The following is a 20,819-nucleotide window of genomic DNA, read 5'->3' as shown; positions in this document are numbered from 1 at the left end:
TTTCTCCAAGTCTACAAATTCTATTAACATAGATTTGTCTTGTCTTAACCTATCTTCTAAAATAAGTCATATGGTCGTCCAGCCTCGCGTGTTCCTGCGTTTTCTCGGTATCCAAACCTATCTTCTCCAGTTTTTCAATTCTTTTGTAGATAATTCGTGTTGGTACTTTGCAAGTGTGACTTATTAAGCTGATAGTTCGGCAATTTTTGCACCTGTTATCAACTGCTTTCTTTGGAATTGGGATTATTACATTCTTCTTTAGGGTATTTCGCCTTGCTCGTACATCTTGCTCACCAGATGGAGCAGCTTTATCACGGCTGGTTCTCATAATAGCTGTAGCAGAATATTGTCTACTCCTGGGGACTTGTTTCGATTTCGGTCTTTCAGTGGTCTGTCTAATTCTTGCCACAGTATCATATCTTCCATGTGATCTTCCTATACGTCTTCTTGCATTTCTATAATATTGGCTCAGAGTTGTATAGACCCTCGACATACTCCTTCCACCTTTCAACTTTCCCTTATTTGCTTATGACTGATTTTCCATTTGAGCTCTTGATATTCGTACATCTGCTTCTCATTGCTCCAAAAGCCTCTTTAATTTTCCTGTAGGTCATATCTATCTGTCCCCTAGTGAAAATGCTTCTAAATCCCTACATCTCTCCTTTAGCCAACCCTGCTTAGTCATTTTCCGCTTCGAGTCGATATCATTTTTTGGACGTTTGTATGCTCTTTTGTCTGCTTCATTTGCTGCTATTTGGTATTAGATACAGTAAAGGAATTGTACTGATATGAATATTTTGATTCGTTATAGCACAACCAGTGGAGGCAGCAGGATTGGCGCAATTGCTCCTCTGATATGTCCCACGCTCAATAGAATTCTGTGCGCTTTTGACATTATAAGTTGCTCATTGAAACTCACTAAGAAAGTCAGTTTTACCAGGAGTCCTGCATTCACAAATTTTTCAAACATGGCCAGCCTAAATGACAGATTATGTGTTACTACCTGTCCAACTCTGAACCCTGTGAGACTGAAATGATGCCTTTTGTCTCAGATAATTTCTGGGAATATTTTTTCGTTTAATGTGAACTGTTACTCCAATGGAGGAATCGTGGAGTACCATTAATCTGGCGACTGTATTTTATTCATTTATCTCAGCTAGTCACACAGTTACAGTTAGCTAAAGTAATAAAGGAGCAATGTTTAGTTTAAAATTGATTATGGCATACTACATGAAACGGAAAAAATCCTTCGCAATACCATTTGTGGATCTTGTGAAGACATATGACTGCCTTCATAGAATTCAGTACTAAAAATTTTAAGGAATTTGGGACGCCGTCCAAAAGTAATTATATTAATAGGACTGACTCTAACCAACACTAAATCAAAGTAAAATTTAGAGGAGAAATTTCTGAACTATTCCTTGTAAAAACAAGCTTGAGGCAACGTAACTGTCTATCACCATTGCTGTTCAACTGTGCCGTGAAATACATAACGAGAGAATGGTACAAGGACAACTCAAAGAACATAGGAGTTGGAAGTGCGAAAAAAGAAAAAAGTTTGCTCTGCTTGCAGCTTTCTGATGATCTTGCCCTCGTAGCCAACAATGTTCAAGAAACCAGCAACAAGTGAAATTACTACAAGAAATAGCACAGAACATTGGCCTCAGAACTGTCATTATGCTATCTAACCCACCACTTGCAGAGAAAATTACAATAGGAGAACAAGAAATCAAAGTTGTTCATAAATTCAAATATTTAGGCGAAATCGTAACTTACAATCTAAGTGAGAAACCACCATGGCGAAATAGAACAAAAAATTGAATAAAGCAAATTACGTTACCAAAAACATACAGCAAAAAAAGTCTATCCATAGATGGAAAATTAAAACATTATAAAACAGTTACTCAAGCAGAAATAACTTACGCATATGAAACCATCTTCAAAACATCTAATATAGCAGAAATTGACAAAATACTAAAGATAGAAAGGAGAAAAATTAGCACAATAGCAAGTAAATGGGCATTGGAGAACAGCTTCAAACGAAACAGTGTACAAGAAAATAGAACCAGCAATGGGCACGATCAGAAAGACATGTATCTCATTCTTTGGGCATTTGATGAGAACACCAGAAAACGGAATTAGAAAGGGAATAATAGGAGAACTGTAGAATAGTAAGAGCAACATTAAATGGACCACAGAAAAAGATAAAGACACGAGAGACTCAAAATTACAGTAGACGGCCTAGAAAAGAAAAGAGAGAAAACCAAAATACTGCAAGACACACAAATCAGGATACGAACTAAGATGAATAAAAGGGATACAGAAAGAGTGATCTCAGACGAAGAAAGAAAGAAGATATGTGAAAGAATGAAGAAGTATTGGGTAGACAGAAGAACAAAGCCCCTTCATATACAATGCCTGTGTAACTACTGCACTATTGAATTGTCTTATTTAATTATTATTGAACTATATTGCATTACTGAATAACAAACGTTTCTATAATTGACTAGAGCCGTCCAAGGTAGGCCATGAAATATAAATTAATAAATAATAAAAGAAACCATAGGCCAATTAATTAATCTCAGATGGAGACCAGATGAAGGGTGCTGACATATGATCGTGGTGTTGATATTGACTTGGTGATGAGCGTCATCGCTGTTTAAGTGTCTCTCTACAATTACATTAGATCTGTCTTCATATTCCATGGATGAGAAATATGTAAGGCGCTGAAGAATCTTTCTAGATTCTCCACTGACTACCAGTTTTAGAAACGTTCTAAGCACACTATCTTCAAACGTCTGCCAATTCAATACCAAAGTTACTCTTATTTGGTGTTAGTATAACACTCGTACAACCACCTCGCGCAAGCGATTGGCAAGGAGCCTCCTTTGTGGAATGAAGGAGTTTTCCCAGATTCATGCCAATGAACTTGCCTTACCGCCAGCGGAGCCTGCCCTAAAAGTTATTATACCCAGGTATTTGTTGACCGTTTCCAGTTGTGATTCATTGATGTTGTAGGCATAGGATACGTTTTTTCTGCTTTCTGTGAAATGTACAGTTTTAATTTTCTTTGAAGTCGTATCAAGATCTAACGGAATACTTGTGCAGCTTTTCTTTCAGACAGTACTTCGTTATACATAACTGAATCACCAGCATGAAGTCTGATGTCGCTCCTACTACTTTCTAGCACGTCATTAACATTCAACATCAACAATAAGGGTCCAAAATAGATCCCTGGGGCACACCTGACGTTACTTCCACTTATGTCAGTGATTCTCAGTCCGGGATAACATGCTGCCTTCAGATAAATGCTGCCTGCGCCTGTATCATCGATAACTACAAAAGCCGATTTGCAAACCACTCGCAATACCAAAGTGGGCCACGCTTTCAGGAGTTGATTCTTATCTTTCAAACAGTTTACCCTTTTTTTAGTCAATTATTCTGGAAACTTTTAAGATGAGTCATTTTTCAGATACATGGTTGAACTGTTAGTAACTCCATTCGCAGACATCTTAATTTGTTCACTTATTCCATATTGTGGGAATACTTAATACAATTTCTATTGAAATTGTGTGCAAAGAGTCAGTTTGTAAGCTACATACAGTGCCTGAAAAAAATTGAGGCACCCACGAACCGGAGGAGAAAACGATATGAAACTTCAAGGGTCGAGAGGGTACATGATGTTACTCAGTGATTACAATATCCAGTCAAATTTACTAAGAACGTGACTCTGTGAGTCCATCAAGGGGGGTAGGACGTCAAACGGGCCGGCTTGGAGCAGGAGAGGCACCACAGGACACCTTAATTTCTACTGTCTGTACTTTTACAAATAACTTCATAAAACTTTGTCAGGATGACCAGAAAGGATTCGGGATTTACACTTATAGTGGAGGAAGTTCAAAAATATAAGAAAATAATTTATTCCAGAATGAGATTTTCAATCTGCAGCGGAGTGTGCGCTGATATGAAACTTCCTGGCAGATTAAAACTGTGTGCCCGACCGAGACTCGAACTCGGAACCTTTGCCTTTCGCGGGCAAGTTCTCTACCAACTGAGCTACCGAAGCACGACTCACGTCCGGTACTGACAGCTTTACTTCTGCCAGTACCTCGTCTCCTACCTTCCAAACTTTACAGAAGCTCTTCTGCGAAACTTGCAGAACTAGCACTCCTGAAAGAAAGGATATTGCGGAGACATGGCTTAGTCACAGCCTGGGGGATGTTTCCAGAATGAGATTTTCACTCTGCAGCGGAGTGTGCGCTGATATGAAACTGTGAGTACCGGACGTGAGTCGTGCTTCGGTAGCTCAGTTGGTAGAGCACTTGCCCGCAAAAGGCAAAGGTCCCGAGTTCGAGTCTCGGTCGGGCACACAGTTTTAATCTGCCAGGAAGTTTCATATCAGCGCACTCTCCGCTGCAGAGTGAAAATCTCATTCTGGAAACATCCCCCAGGCTGTGACTAAGCCATGTCTCCGCAATATCCTTTCTTTCAGGAGTGCTAGTTCTGCAAGTTTCGCAGAAGAGCTTCTGTAAAGTTTGGAAGGTAGGAGACGAGGTACTGGCAGAAGTAAAGCTGTCAGTACCGGACGTGAGTCGTGCTTCGGTAGCTCAGTTGGTAGAGCACTTGCCCGCGAAAGGCAAAGGTCCCGAGTTCGAGTCTCGGTCGGGCACACAGTTTTAATCTGCCAGGAAGTTTCAAATAATTTATTTTTTGACATTTGTATTTCACCTTTTTTTCACTACCATTGGCTGCATTTGTTGCTATATGTACACTTTTCGTCATAAGTAAGGGAGATTCTTCGATGAATTTTGCACAGAATACAAACAATACGTACAGGCGTATGAAACTCTAGAATTTTCCAAATCTATTAAAAAATGTGGTAAAAATTGAGATAATTAACTAAAAAATTTGAGTTTTTTTCCAAACATGAAGTTTAAAATGTAACACCACATTCATTTTTTCATAAATTAAATAATTTCTAGAGTTTCATACACCTGTAAATATGTTTTGTGTGCTGTACAAAATTCATCGAAGAATCTCTCTTACTTATGAAGAAACGTGTACCTGTAGCAACAAACGCAGCCAATAGAAGTGAAAAAATTATGAACATTAAAATAAATTATTTTGTTATTTTTTGAACTTCCACTGCTACGATCGTGAATTCTTAATCCTTCCTGGTCATGCTGACAAAGTTTTATGAATTTATTCGTAAAAGTATAGACAGTGGAAATTAAAATGTCCTGTGGTGTCTCTCCTGCTCCCAGACGGCCCATTTGACATCCTACCGCCCTTAACAGTGTGAAGTTGCACCCCCTGTGTCCAGAATGCATGCGCCGACTCGGCTGGGCAGAGTGTAATGAACCTGTTGTGCCACCTCCTGAAGCAACTCGGCCCCCAACCGCTGTAACTGTTCCTCAAGACCACAGTGACTGTCACTTGGACAGAGCAGACCTGGCCGGACCCCCCTTACGTTCCACTGGAGACACATTTGGGTAACTTGCTGGCCACAGGTGTTCCTCAGCATCACGGAGATGGGATATTGAGACAAGCGTCGCATGTGGACAATCACTGTTCTGTTGAAAATGGCACCACAATGCTGTCACATGGTAGCTAATGGATGTGAACACAGGATGTCTGTGACGTATCGCTCTGCTGCCAGAGATCCCTTTCTCACTACAGAACACAGCCTGGAGACATAACTCGCCACTCCCCACACCATGAAGCCAAGAGTAACACCTCTGTGTCTCTTCAAACCAGTGGAAGCTCCGGACCTCTCAAGAAGTCACTGCCACGCTCACTGACAACGGTCGTACAGAGTAGTCAAAAATCGCAGTTATTCTCTGAACACAATGCGGCGGCATGCTAGCCTTTGGTCAACGGTGCACGGTGACATAGAATATATGTGACATAGAATATATCATTGACGTCGGTTTGCAGTAGGATTTTGGAGCGTATACTGTATTCAAACATTATGAATCACCTCGAAGGGAACGATCTATTGACACGTAACCAGCACGGTTTCAGAAAACATCGTTCTTGTGCAACGCAGCTAGCTGTTTATTCGCACGAAGTAATGGCCGCTATCGACAGGGAGTTTCAAGTTGATTCCGTATTTCTAGATTTCCGGAAAGCTTTTGACACCGTTCCTCACAAGCGACTTCTAATCAAGCTGCGGGCCTATGGGGTATCGTCTCAGTTGTGCGACTGGATTCGTGATTTCTTGTCAGGAAGGTCGCAGTTCGTAGTAATAGACGGCAAATCGTCGAGCAAAACTGAAGTGATATCAGGTGTTCCCCAGGGAAGCGTCCTGGGACCTCTGCTGTTCCTGATCTATATAAATGACCTGGGTGACAATTTGAGTAGTTCTCTTAGGTTGTTCGCAGATGATGCTGTAATTTACCATCTAGTAAGGTCATCTGAAGACCAGTATCAGTTGCAAAGCGATTTAGAAAAGACTGCTGTACGGTGTGGCAGGTGGCAGTTGACGCTAAATAACGAAAAGTGTGAGGTGATCCACATGAATTCCAAAAGAAATCCGTTGGAATTCGATTACTCGATAAATAGTACAATTCTCAAGGCTGTCAGTTCAACTAAGTACCTGGGTGTTAAAATTACGAACAACTTCAGTTGGAAAGAACACATAGATAATATTGTGGGGAAGGCGAGCCAAAGGTTGAGTTTCATTGGCAGGACACTTAGAAGATGCAACAAGTCCACTAAAGAGACAGCTTACGCTACACTCTTTCGTCCTGTGTTAGGAAATTGCTGCGCGGTGTGGGACCCTTACCAGGTGGGATTGACGGAGAACATCGAAAGGGTGCAAAAAAGGGCAGCTCGTTTTGTACTATCACGTAATAGGGAAGAGAGTGTGGCAGATATGATACGCGAGTTGGGACGGAAGTCATTAAAGCAAAGACGTTTTTCGTCGCGGCGAGACCTATTTTCGAAATTTCAGTCACCAACTTTCTCTTCCGAATGCGGATGTATTTTGTTGAGCCCAACCTACATAGGTAGGAATGATCATCAAAATAAAATAAGAGAAATCAGAGTTCGGCCAGAAAGGTTTAGGTGTTCGTTTTTCCCGCGCGCTGTTCGGGAATGGAATGATAGAGAGATAGTACAATTGTGGTTCGATGAACCGTCTGCCAAGCACTGAAATATGAATTGCAGAGTAGTCATGTAGATGTAGATGTAGATATTGCAGCGAATCCATTACTCGCTCTAGGACGGCACGTGCAGATGTGAAGGGGTCCCGAGGCACTCGCTGCACCACACGGTGACCTTCCCAAATGGTCGACATGGACGTTCGCGTGCAGTGGCAATAAGCATACCTGACCTCACATTCCCGTGCAGCCCAACACGCAACACATTTGCCCCGCCGTGTCGGGACCGAGTGGTGCCCGTGTTCCAGGTCCGTCAGTCATGTCGGCAGTAAACGAGGGTCTGGAGGCGACGGTCGCGGATCTGGGCGCCCTGCTGGACGCCGGAGAGGGCGCTGTGGTGACGCTCGTGGCGGGCGAGACCCGGCTGGCGGCGCACAGGGCCGTGCTGGGGGCCAGGAGCCCCGTGTTCGCCGCCACGTTCCGCCACGACACGGCGGAGGCCCGGAGGGGCAAGGTGGTCATCCGGGACGTGGAGGGGCCGGTGCTGCGGCAGCTGCTCGTCTACTGCTACACGGGCGAGGCTCCGCAGCTGGCTGGCGTCGCGCCCCAGCTCCTCACCGCCGCCGACAAGTACGGCCTGACCGCCCTGAAGGGCCGGTGCGAGCAGCAGCTGGTCGCGCAGCTCGACGTGCACAACGCCGCGGCCGCAGCCGTGCTGGCTGTGAGGCACTCCTGTCCCGGCCTCGTAGAGTCGGCGGTCGCCTTCATCCGCGAACACAGCCACCGGGTGATGGCCTCGCAGGGCTGGGCGGATGCCGTGCTCAACAGCCCCTGCGAGGTGATAGAGATCCACCGCCTGCTCGCGGACCTGCACCAGGAATCCAGGTACCGCAGCGTGCTCGCCTGTCCTCTCCACGTCTGGTCTGTCTGGCTTACTTGTAACTCAGTTGCTCTACTTCCTACATCTACATCTGCATTTACGGTTGTACGTCTTGTACATCTCTATATGTATCTGCATATGTTGTTGTTGTCCTCAGACTGGTTTGGTGCAGCTCTCCATGCTAATCTATCTTGTGCAAGCTTCTTCATCTCCCAGTACTTACTGCAACCTACATCCTCCTGAATCTGCTTAGTGTATTCATCTCTTGGTCTCCCTCTACGATTTTTACCCTCCACGCTGCACTCCAATGCTAAATTTGTGATCCCTTGATGCCTCAGAACATGTCCTACCAACCGATCCCTTCTTCTGGTCAAGTTGTGCCACAAACTCCTGTTCTCCCCAATTCTATTCAATACCTCCTCATTAGTTATCTGATCTATCCATCTAATCTTCAACATTCTTCTGTAGCATCACCTTTCGAAAGCTTCTATTCTCTTCTCGTCCAAACTATTTATCGTCCATGTTTCACTTCCATACTTGGCTACACTCCATACAAATCCTTTCAGAAACGACTTCCTGACACTTAAATCTGTACTCGATGTTAACAAATTTCTCTTCTTCAGAAACGCTTTCCTTGCAATTGTCTGTCTACATTTCATATACTCTCTACTTTGACTATCACGAGCTATTTTGCTCCCCAAATAGCATAACTCCTTTACTACTATAAGTGTCTCATTTCCTAATCTAATTCCCTCAGCATCACCCGACTTTATTAAACTACATTACATTATCCCCGTTTTGCCTTTGTTGATGTTCATCTTATATCCTCCTTTCGAGACACTGTCCATTCCGTTCAACTGCTCTTCCAACTCCTTTGCCGTCTCTGACAGAATTACAATGTCATCGGCGAACCTCAAAGTTTTCATTTCTTCTCCATGCACTTTACTACCTACTCTGAACTTTTCTTTTGTTTCCTTTACTGGTTGCTCAATATACAGATTGAATAACATAGGGGAGAGGCTACAACCCTGTCTCACTCCCTTCCCAACCGCTGCTTCCCTTTCGTGCTCCTTGACTCTTATAACTGCCATCTGACTTCTGTACAAAATGTAAATAGCCTTTCGCTCCCTGTATTTTACCCCTGCCTCCTTTAGAAGTTGAAAGAGAGTATTCCAGTCAACATTGTTAAAAGCTTTCTCTAAGTCTACAAATCCTAGAATTGTAGGTTTGCCTTTCCTTGATCTATTTTCTAAGATAAGTCATAGGGTCAGTATTGCCTCACGTGTTCCAACATTTCTGCGGAATCCAAATTGATGTTCGCCGAGGTCGGCTTCTACCAGTTTTTCCATTCGCTTGTAAAGAATTCGCGTTAGTATTTTGCAGCTGTGACTTATTAAACTGATAGTTCGGTAATTTTCACATCTGTCAACAGCTGCTTTCTTTGGGATATTCTTCTTGAAGTCTGAGGGTATTTCGCCTGTCTCGTACATCTTGCTCACCAGATGGTAGAGTTTTGTCAGGACTGGCTCTCCCAAGTCCGTCAGTAGTTCCAATGGAACGTTGTCTACTCCCGGAGGCTTGTTTCGACTCAGGTCTTTCAGTGCTCTGCCAAACTCTTCACGCAGTATCGTATCTCCCATTTCATCTTCATCTACATCCTCTTCCATTTCCATAATATTGTCCTCAAGTCCATCGCCCTTGTATAGACCCTCTATATACTCCTCCCACCTTTCTGCTATTTTCTTTGCTTAGAACAGTCTACATATACACACATCAAAGAAGTTCTGCATCACCCCAGCTCCCAGAGATCTTGAAGATACACGATGACTGTAGATTCTGTATCACAGACACAGTCCTATTGACTGTTCAGAGATGTCACTAAACCTGCCCAAAGATGTAAACAAGCATGCATGAGTAGCGCCTATTAGACAGAGGGGGGTCCAATATCAGATCATTTCCAGTCATTCCATTAAGAAGGAGGTACACAGCATGTAGTTCATTCCTGCGGTTCGATTGCGTCCGCATTGTTTCTTTGTGCCGGGAAGGGCTCTTAACAAGGGAAGTGTCCAGGCGTCTCGGAGTGAACCTCTTCGGCCATTGAAGAGGTACAGAGAGACACGAGCTGTCGATGACATGCCTCGCTCAGGCCACCCAAGCGCTAGTACTGTAGTGGACGTGTGCTACCTACGGATTATGGCTCGCGGTGTGGCCGTACGGTTGTAGACGCTTCAGTCTGGAACCGCGTGACCGCTACAGTCACAGGTTCGAATCCTGCCTCGGGCATGGATGTGTGTGATGTCCTTAGGTTAGGTTTAATTAGTTCTAGGCGTCTGATGACCTCAAAAGTGAAGTCGCGTAGTGCTCAGAGCCAGTTTTGGTTATGGCCTGGAGGAAACCTGACTGCAACGCTACCGTATTGAATAATGCTTTTCGTGCAGCCACAGGACATGTTACGGCTCAAACTGAGCGCAGTAGGCTGCATGATGCGCAATGTCACTCCCGACGTCCATTGCGAGGTCGATCTTTGCAACCACGACACCGTGCAGTGGAGTGCAGATGGGCCCAACAACATGACGAATCGACCGCTCAGGATTGGCATCACGTTCTCTTCACCGATGAGTGCTGCATATGCCTTCAACTGGACAATCGTGTGAGAGGTGTTTAGAGGCAACCCGGTCGGGCTGAATGCCATAGACACACCGTCCAGCGAGTCTAGCAAGATGGAGGTTCCCTATTGGTTTGGTGTGGCATAATGTGGTGCCGACGTACGAAGCTGGTGGTCACGGAAGGCGCCGTAATGGCTGTACGATACGTGAACCCCATCTTCTGACTGATATCGGCAGCATATTGGCGAGGCATTCGTCTTCAGGGACGGCAATTCGCGCTTCTGTCGTGCACATCTTGTGAATGACTTCCTTGAGCATAACGACATTGCTCGAGTAGAAGGGCCAGCATGTTGTCCAGACATGAACCCTATCAAACATGCCTGGGTTGGATTGAAAAGGGCTGTTTATGGGCGACGTGACCCACCAGTCACTTGAAGCACCTAGCCGAATGGCCGTTGAGGTGTGAGACAATCTGGACCAGCAGTGGCGTGCTGAATCTGTGTATAGTATGCGACAACAAATACAGGCAAGCATCAATGGAAGACGACGTGCTACCGGGTATTAGAGGTACCGGTGAGTACAGCAATCTGGACCACTATCTCTGAAGGTCTCGCTGTATGGTGCAACAACATGCAGTGTGTGGTTTACATGAGCAATAAAAACGGGTGGAAATGATTGTTATGTCTGTTCCAGTCTTCTGTACGGGTTGCAAAACTCTCGGAATGGAGGTGACGCAAAACTTTTTGATGTGTGTATAAGGGGTGATGAAAAAGTATCCATTTGAAGGCATTGCTGCAGCAACTCTGATGTGGGAGAATAACGACCGTAACGGGTAGACAAGGTATTAGTGCGACATCCCTGTCCTTCTGACGTGCAATGCAGTAAATGCAGAAACGTGAACTCTGGCGACATTATTACGAAATGTATGCAGGCGGGACCAATATACAGTTATTCTTTTCTTGGCTGCTGTAGGATAAAGTGCAGTAGACACGTGTCACTGAATGAAGGATGTCTATAGGGCAGCATGTGCGTCAGAATACGCTGTTGTGAAATGATGACGGTGCTGCTTCATGGTAATGCATGTTCCCACGTCACAATGAAATGAAGTGAGTATACGCTGTTGCCGGCCGGCAGGCCCCGCACTTGGGTGGCGCTGGCGAGGAGGCTGTAGTGGTGATGAGGACGACACAGCATCGAGTCCTCGAGTGCAGAAAATCTCCAGCCTGTCTGGGAATTGAACCCGGGTCCGCTTGCACGGGAGGCGAGCACGTCACTACCCAGCCAAGCAGGCGGACTCCCATGCCATAAACGTCGACAGACAGAAATTACGCCGACTCAAGTGGGTGGCACTCGAGCACCCAACCCATAGTCCTGATGTCACCCTGTATGGTTATGACGCCTTCGGTCCCTCGAAAGAGGCCTCTCAGCCTCGACGATTCTTGTCAGACTAGAGTGCGCAGCAGCCATTTACGGACTTCAAACTATGGCGTTCTACATAACACGTATCTGCTACCTACTACATCAGTGGGATCATTACCTCAGCGCTCGCGGTGTTTTTGCGTGATTGTTTTACTAATTATGTACTGTATGATCGGTGAAAGGAAACTTTTTGCTTGCTCCTTATACAACTACATGTACATATATATCTGTATTTGTATCTGCATCTACATCTACATCTGCCTCTCCCTCTACAAGTACAGCTACACCCACAACCACACCTACATCTACAGTAAATCAACATCTATACGTACATCTACACCTACACCTCCATCTACATATACAGGGCAGTCTATTGATACTGATCGGGCCAAATATCTACAAAAGAACGAAATTCGTCTAGCTTGAAGGGGGAAACAAGATGGTGCTATGGTTGGCCCGCTAGATGGGGATGCCATAGTTCAAACGGATATCAACTGCGTTTTTTTCTTTTTTTAATAGGAACCCCCATCTTTTATCACATGTTCGTCTAGTACGTAAAGAAATATGAATGTTAGTTGGACCTCTTTTTTCGCTTTGTGATAGATGGCTCTGTAATAGTCACAAATGTATAAGTACGTGGTATCACGTAACATTCCGCCAGTGCGTACGATATTTGCTTCGTGATGCATTACCAGTGTTAAAGTGGAACGTTTACCAATTGCGGAAAAGTTCGATGTCGTGTTGATGTATGGCTATTCCAGTCAAAATGCCCAACGGGCGTGTGCTTTGTATTCTGCTCGGTATCCTGGACGACATCATACAAGTGCCCAGACCGTTCGCCGGATAGTTACGTTATTTAAAGAAACAGAAAGTGTTCAGCCAGATGTGAAACGTCAACTACGACCTGCAACAAATGATGATGCCCAAGTAGCTGTTTCAGCTGCTGTCGCGGCTAATCCGCACATCAATAGCAGACAGATTGCGCGAGAATCTGGAATCTCGAAAACGTCGGCGTTAAGAATGTTACATCAACATCGATTGCACCCGTACCATATTCCCTATGCACCAAGAATTGCATGGCGACGACTTTGAACGTCGTGTACATTTCTGCCTCTAGGCACAAGAGAAATTACGGGACGATGACAGATTTTTTACACGCGTTCTATTTAGCGACGAAGCGTCATTCACAAACAGCGGTAAAGTAAACGAGCATAATATGCACTATTGGGCAACGGAAAATCCACGATGGCATCAGCGACCTTGGCGGGTTAATGTATGGTGCGGCATTATGGGAGGAACGATAATTGGCCCCCATTTTATCGATGGCAATCTAAATGGTGCAGTGTATGCTGATTTCCTGCATAATGTTCAAACGATGTTACTACAAGATGTTTCACTGCATGACAGAATGGCGATGTACTTCCAACATGATTGATGTCCGGCACATAGCTCGCGTGAGGTTGAAGCAGTATTGAATAGCATATTTCATGACAGGTGGATTGGTCTGTCGAAGCACCAAACCGTGGCCCGCACGTTCACCGGATCTGACGTCCATGGATTTCTTTCTGTGGGGAAAGTTGTAGGGTATTTGCTAACGTGATCCACCGACAACGCCTGACAACATGCGTCAGCGCATTGTCAATGCATGTGCAAACATTACGGAAGGCGAACTACTCGCTGTTGAGAGGAATGTCGTTACATGTATTGCCAAACGCATTTGAGGTTGGCGGACATCATTTTGATCATTTACTGAATTAATGTAGTATTTACAGGTAATCATGCTGTAACAGCCTGCCTTCTGAGAAATGACAAGTTCACAAAGGTACATGTATCACATGGGAGTAATCGAAATAAAATGTTCAAACGTACCTACGTTCTGTATTTTAATTTAAAAAACCTACCTGTTACCAACTGTTCGTCTAAAATTGTGAGCCACATGTTTGTGACTATTGCAGCGCCATCTATCACAATGCGTAAATAGTGGCCCAACGAAAACACTGATATTTCCTACACAAATATGTAATAAAAAATGGGGGTTCCTATTTTAGAAAAAACGCAGCTGATACCCGTTTGACCTATGGCAGCGCCATCTAGCTGGCCATCCATAGCGCCATGTGATTTCCCCCTTCAAGCTAGACAAGTTTCATTCTTTGTTTGACGCTTATTTCGTGAGATATTTGGCCTGGTCACGATCAATGGACCACCCTGCATATAAAACTACATCTGCATCTACATCTGTATGTCCTTCTAGATCTAAATCTACATTTACACCTCCATCTGGGTATACATTTACATCTGTATATATAACTGAGTTTACATGTACATTTATACTTCGCAAACTACAGTGATTGGCATGGCAGAGAATACTAGGAAATGCTTCAACTGTGTATGGGGTCTGAGAAGAATGACTGCTGTAATTAGCCGAGGTCGGTCTTCAAACTGCTACTGGTTCTTGAAATTTTCTACGTATGCTTTCGTGGGACAATTTGCACGTATCTTCAAACATCTGCCAGTTCAGAACCACATTTGAGACCTATCTGGCATTTGTGTGACCCAGTTGCGCAACATTCTAAGATTGGACGCACATGTGATTAGCAAGCAGTTTGCTTTGTAGAACGGCTGCGTCATGCCACTGAACCTGTCTTCCACCAAATCAGCTTTCGTAACCATTCCATTTCATATCCCTAAAAGTTCTTTGCATGAGTTGACTGTTTCCAGTTGTGATTCCCCAAAGTTCTAGTCATACGCTACGACTTATTGAATTCTGTTAAATATATATTTTTACTTTTCTGAACATTTAATGCAGTCCGCCACTTCGAAATCTTATCAAAATCAGACGGAATACTTGGGCAGCTTTTTCCAGACGCTACTTTATTATAAATAACTCCATCATCTGTAAAAAGTCTGATGTCGCTCTTGCGACCTTCCAGCAAGTCAGTAACAACATGAGCAGTATCGATCCAACGCAGATCGCTGCGGCATACCTGAAGTTATCTCTACTTGTATCGATGACTCTCCGTCCAAGATAACATTCTGCATCCTGATAAGATGCTGCGCTCTATTACAGCCATATCTGCACTGATAAATACAGAAGCCGATCGCAAACCACTCACAAGACAAAACAAACACAGCCACAGTTTCAGACCTAACTTTTCACTTTCAAGAAATTTGTGCTCTCGTACGGTCATTCACACTGTAAAACTGAAGGACGCGTTACTATAGGGATATACAACAAAATTGTTAACACATAGATTCATAGTCATCTTAGTTTTCTTTTGTACTATAACCATATTTTCTCTGGCACCTGCTGTAGCGTTTGAGGTTCGCTCACAAGAGGAAGCAAGGTTATATTTCCGGTAACTCATTCATAACTTTTAAATAATTTATCCTTTACCACAGACATTCACTCTACAAAATTTTAAGATGAGTCATTGCAAAGAGAGTTAGATTAGGAAATGAGACACTTAAAGTAGTAAAGGAGTTTTGCTATTTGGGGAGAAAAATAACTGATGATGGTCGAAGTAGAGAGGATATAAAATGTAGACTGGCAATGGCGAGGAAAGCGTTTCTGAAGAAGAGAAATTTGTTAACATCGAGTATAGATTTAAAAGTCAGGAAGTCGTTTCTAAAAGTATTTGTTTGGAGTGTAGCCATGTATGGAAGTGAAACATGGGCGATAAATAGTTTGGACAAGAAAAGAATAGTTGCTGTGGTCTTCAGTCCAGAGATTGGTTTGATGCAGCTCTCCATGCTACTCTATCCTGTGCAAGCTTCTTCATCTCCCAGTACCTACTGCAACCTACATCCTTCTGAATCTGCTTACTGTATTCATCTCTTGGTCTCCCTCTATGATTTTTACCCTCCACGCTGCCCTCCAATACTAAATTTGTGATCCCTTGATGTCTCAGAATGTGTCCTACCAAGCGATCCCTTCTTGTAGTCAAGTTGTGCCACAAACTTCTCTTCTCCCCAATTCTATTCAATACCTCCTCATTAGTTATATGATCTACCCATCTAATCTTCAGCATTCTTCTGTAGCACCACACGCTTTCCGACCACAAAAAAAACGGATCACTGAATTATGCTGTTCTTCGGTGCAAACAGACAGCGGAGCAGCCATGATTAACACGGCAGCCATAACGAAACTAACCTAGCAGCCTGAAAATTGCAAAGATATAACAACAAACAAACAAAGCATGCGTCATCAACGTAAAACGACAGTACTACCAAAATATACAAAAATATACCTAAATTGCGCATAATAGACTTACCCTCGTATTTTATTGACGCCGACCTACACAGGGAAAATCGATGATGAATATAAAATAAGGGAAATCAGAGTTCGCACAGAAAGATATAGGTGTTCGTTTTTTTTCCGAGTATGGAATAATAGAGAATTGTTGTAAATGTTGTTCGATGAACCCTCTGCCAGGTACTTAAGCGTGATTTGCAAAGACGTAGACGTAGATGTAGATGTAGACGTTGCGCCTCGTCTGTGATGAATGCGTGCGCTGAGTCGGTTGGGAAGGGCTTCATAAACCTGCTGTACCCTCTCCTGAGACAATATGATCCACGATCGTTGTAACTGGACCTTGAAATTCTTCATACCTGCACTGGGATGCGGACAACGTCCTAACTGGTTCTACACACGTTCCACGGGAGACAGATTTGTGTAAGTTGCTGGCCACAGGAGCACCTTAACATCACCGAGGCGATTCACAGAGACAAGTGCCAATGTGTGCACAAACATTGTCCTGTTGAAAAGTGCCACCACGACACTGTCACACGGCAGGTGACACACGATACATTCTCTTGCTGACAATATGGGTAATGTAACGGATGATGATAAATAGGAGGCCGAAATTCTAAACCTAGCTTTCAAAAACTCATTTACGGTAGAGGACAAACGCAAGGATGGCTGACAGCGTACCTGGCATTATAAAACAGTTAAGGTCCATAGACGCCAAAAAGGCATCTAGGCCACACGGTGCCCCCAAAGGATTTTATGTTCATTATGCTACAAATGTAGCACCATTCTTATCCATCATCTACCAGAGGTCATTGGAACAGAAGAAAGTTCCACGGGGCTGGAAGAAGGCCCAGGTCATAGCAATCTATAAAAAGGGTAGAGAATCGGATGCACATAATTACCAGCCAATTTCACTGACACCAATTTGTTGTAGAATCATGGAACATATTTTGTGTTGACATAATGACCTTTCTAGACTCTGAGAAGCCCATGTGCAGAAACCAGCACGGTTTTAGGAAACAGCGGTCATGCGAGACATGCATGATAAACAACAGGCTCTAGATACCGGCCCGCAGGTTGATGCCAAATTCCTCGACTTTCGGAAGGCGTTCGACTCAGTTCCTTACTGTCGCTTGCTCCAAAAAGGGCGCGTTTACGGTCTGTCCGATGACATATGCGGTTGGACAGAAAGTTTTCTAACAGACAGAGAGCAGTATGTCGTCCTGAATGGGGAGACTTCAGCAGAAACAAGCGTAACCTCAGGTGTGCCCCATGGCAGCGTAATAGGTCCACTGCTTTTTGCGATTTACATAATTTGGTTGATGGTATTGACAGCGGCATTAGACTGTTTTCCGATGATACTGTAGTCTACAGCAAAGTAGTATTGCAGGAAAGTTGTGAACAAATCATTGAGGATTTGCAGAAAATTATGACTGGCAGCTATCTCTCAATATTAGTAAGTGTAACCTACTGAGCATAACAAAGTAAAAATCCCCATTAATACACGAGTACAAAATAAATGGCCAGTCTTTGGAAGAGGTAACATCCTTCAAAAATCTGGGTGACACTATATGAAATTATATCAAATGGGCCGATCGCTGTGGCCGAGCTTTCCAAGGAGCTTCAGTCCGGAACCGCGCTGCTGCTACAGTCGCAGGTTCGAATCTAGCCTCGGGCATGGATATGTGTGATATATCCTTAGGTTAGGTTTAAGTAGTTCTAAGACTAGGGGACTGATGACCTCACATGTTAACTCCCATAGTGCTTAGAGCCATTTGAACCATTTGAATTTGATCTCAAATGGAACGATCAGATTACACAAGTACCGGGTAAGGCGAACTTTAGATTGCGGTTTAAAGGTAGAATCCTGAAGCGATGCAGTTTTTCTATAAAGGAAATTGCTTACAATACGTCTTACAGTCTTAGAGTATTGTTCGTCTACATGCGACCCTTACCAGTGGGGTCTGATTCAAGAGATTGAGAAGGTCAAAAGAAGAGGGGCAAGATTCGTGACTGTTACATTTAGCCAACGCTAGAGCTTTACAAATCTCATAGAAAGTTGGAAGTGGGACACACTTGTAGATAGACGACGCGCTAAACGGAAGGGGCTGCTCACTAAATATAAATCCGATCTTTGCCGAGGATGTAGAGCATATACACTCCTGGAAATTGAAATAAGAACACCGTGAATTCATTGTCCCAGGAAGGGGAAACTTTATTCACACATTCCTGGGGTCAGATACATCACATGATCACACTGACAGAACCACAGGCACATAGACACAGGCAACAGAGCATGCACAATGTCGGCACTAGTACAGTGTATATCCACCTTTCACAGCAATGCACGCTGCTATTCTCCCATGGAGACGATCGTAGAGATGCTGGATGTAGTCCTGTGGAATGGCTTGCCATGCCATTTCCACCTGGCGCCTCAGTTGGACCAGCGTTCGTGCTGGACGTGCAGACCGCGTGAGACGACGCTTCATCCAGTCCCAAACATGCTCAATGGGGGACAGATCCGGAGATCTTGCTGGCCAGGATAGCTGACTTACACCTTCTAGAGCACGTTGGGTGGCATGGGATACATGCGGACGTGCATTGTCCTGTTGGAACAGCAAGTTCCCTTGCCGGTCTAGGAATGGTAGAACGATGGGTTTGATGACGGTTTGGATGTACCGTGCACTATTCAGTGTCCCCTCGTCGACCACCAGAGGTGTACGGCCAGTGTAGGAGATCGCTAACCACACCATGATGACAGGTGTTGGCTCTGTGTGCCTCGGTCGTATGCAGTCCTGATTGTGGCGCTCACCTGCACGGCGCCAAACACGCATACGACCATCATTGGCACCGAGGCAGAAGCGACTCTCATCGCTGAAGACGACACGTCTCCATTCGTCCCTCCATTCACGCCTGTCGCGACACCACTGGAGGCGGGCTGCACGATGTTGGGGCGTGAGCGGAAGACGGCCTAACGGTGTGCGGGACCGTAGCCCAGCTTCATGGAGACGGTTGCGAATGGTCCTCGCCGATACCCCAGGAGCAACAGTGTCCCTAATTTGCTGGGAAGTGGCGGTGCGGTCCCCTACGGCACTACGTAGGATCCTACGGTCTTGGCGTGCATCCGTGCGTCACTGCGGTCCGGTCCCAGGTCGACGGGCACGTGCACCTTCCGCCGACCACTGGCGACAACATCGATGTACTGTGGAGACCTCACGCCCCACGTGTTGAGCAATTCGGCGGTACGTCCACCTGGCCTCCCGCATGCCCACTATACGCCCTCGCTCAAAGTCCGTCAACTGCACATACGGTTCACGTCCACGCTGTCGCGTCATGCTACCAGTGTTAAAGACTGCGATGGAGCTCCGTATGCCACGGCAAACTGGCTGACACTGACGGCGGCGGTGCACAAATGCTGCGCAGCTAGCGGCATTCGACGGCCAACACCGCGGTTCCTGGTGTGTCCGCTGTGCCGTGCGTGTGATCATTTCTTGTACAGCCCTCTCGCAGTGTCCGGAGCAAGTATGGTGGGTCTGACACACCGGTGTCAATGTGTTCTTTTTTCCATTTCCAGGAGTGTATTATAGTCACCAACTTTCATATTGCGCAATGATCACCATTCAAAGATGAGGGAAATTAGAGACTGTACCGAGGCGTTCAGACAGTCGCTTTTACCTCGCGCAGTCCGCGAGTGTAAGAGAGGAGGGGGGGGGGGGGGGGGGTGAGGAAATATCACATTGGCGCTAATAGTGCCCCCCGCCACACACCGTTCTGTGGATAGCGGAGTATACAGGGTGGTCAATTGATCGTCACCGGGCCAAATATCTCACGAAATAAGCATCAAACGAAAAAACTACAAAGGACGAAACTCGTCTAGCTTGGAGGGGGAAACCAGATGGCGCTATGGTTGGCCCGTTAGATGACGCTGCCATAGGTCAAACGGATATCAACTGCGTTTTTTTTTAAACAGGAACCTCCATGTTTGTTACATATTCGTGTAGCACGTAAAGAAATATGAACGTTTTAGTTAGGCCACTTTTTTCGCATTGTGGTAGATGGCGCTGTAATAGTCACAAACGTATAAGTACGTGGTATCACGTAACATTCCGCCTGTGCGGACGGTATTTGCTTCGTGATACATCACCCGTGTTAATATGGACCGTTTGCCAATTGCGGGAAGGATCGAGATTGTGTTGATGTATGGCTATTGTGATCAAAATGCGCAACAGGCGTGTGCTATGTATGCTGCTCGGTATCCTGGAGGACATCATCCGAGTGTCCGGACCGTTCGCCGGATAGTTACGTTATGTACGGAAACAGGAAGTGTTCAGCCACATGTGAAACGTCAACCACGACCTGCCACAAATGATGATGCCCAAGTAGGTGTTATAGCTGCTGTCGCGCCAAATCCACACATCAGTAGCAGACCAATTGTGCGAGAATCGGGAATCTCAAAAACGTCGGTGTTGAGAATGCTACATCGACATCGATTGCACCGCTACCATATTTCTGTGCACCAGGAATTGCATGGCGACGGCTTTGAACGTCGTGTACAGTTCTGC

General features: G+C 44.9%; 1 protein-coding gene and 1 non-coding gene across 16 annotated transcripts in view; both read left to right on the top strand.

Annotated features, from left to right (window-relative positions):
* LOC126295113 (speckle-type POZ protein-like) overlaps positions 1-20,819 on the top strand; it is a 623,042-nt gene that overhangs the window by 524,500 nt on the left and 77,723 nt on the right. For all 15 annotated transcript variants that reach the window (XM_049987382.1, XM_049987373.1, XM_049987377.1 and 12 more), the window contains one exon: positions 7,412-7,988. In XM_049987382.1, the coding sequence (XP_049843339.1) occupies positions 7,412-7,988 (577 nt within the window). The remainder of the gene's footprint in view (positions 1-7,411; positions 7,989-20,819) is intronic.
* On the top strand, positions 4,295-4,369 carry Trnal-caa (transfer RNA leucine (anticodon CAA)). The gene has a single exon. It is a non-coding gene; the product is annotated as a tRNA-Leu (tRNA).

The sequence above is a fragment of the Schistocerca gregaria genome, chromosome 11 (genome assembly GCF_023897955.1).
Source record: "Schistocerca gregaria isolate iqSchGreg1 chromosome 11, iqSchGreg1.2, whole genome shotgun sequence".
NCBI classification, from domain to species: Eukaryota; Metazoa; Arthropoda; class Insecta; order Orthoptera; family Acrididae; genus Schistocerca; species Schistocerca gregaria.
This window is presented reverse-complemented; position numbering and strand designations above follow the sequence as displayed.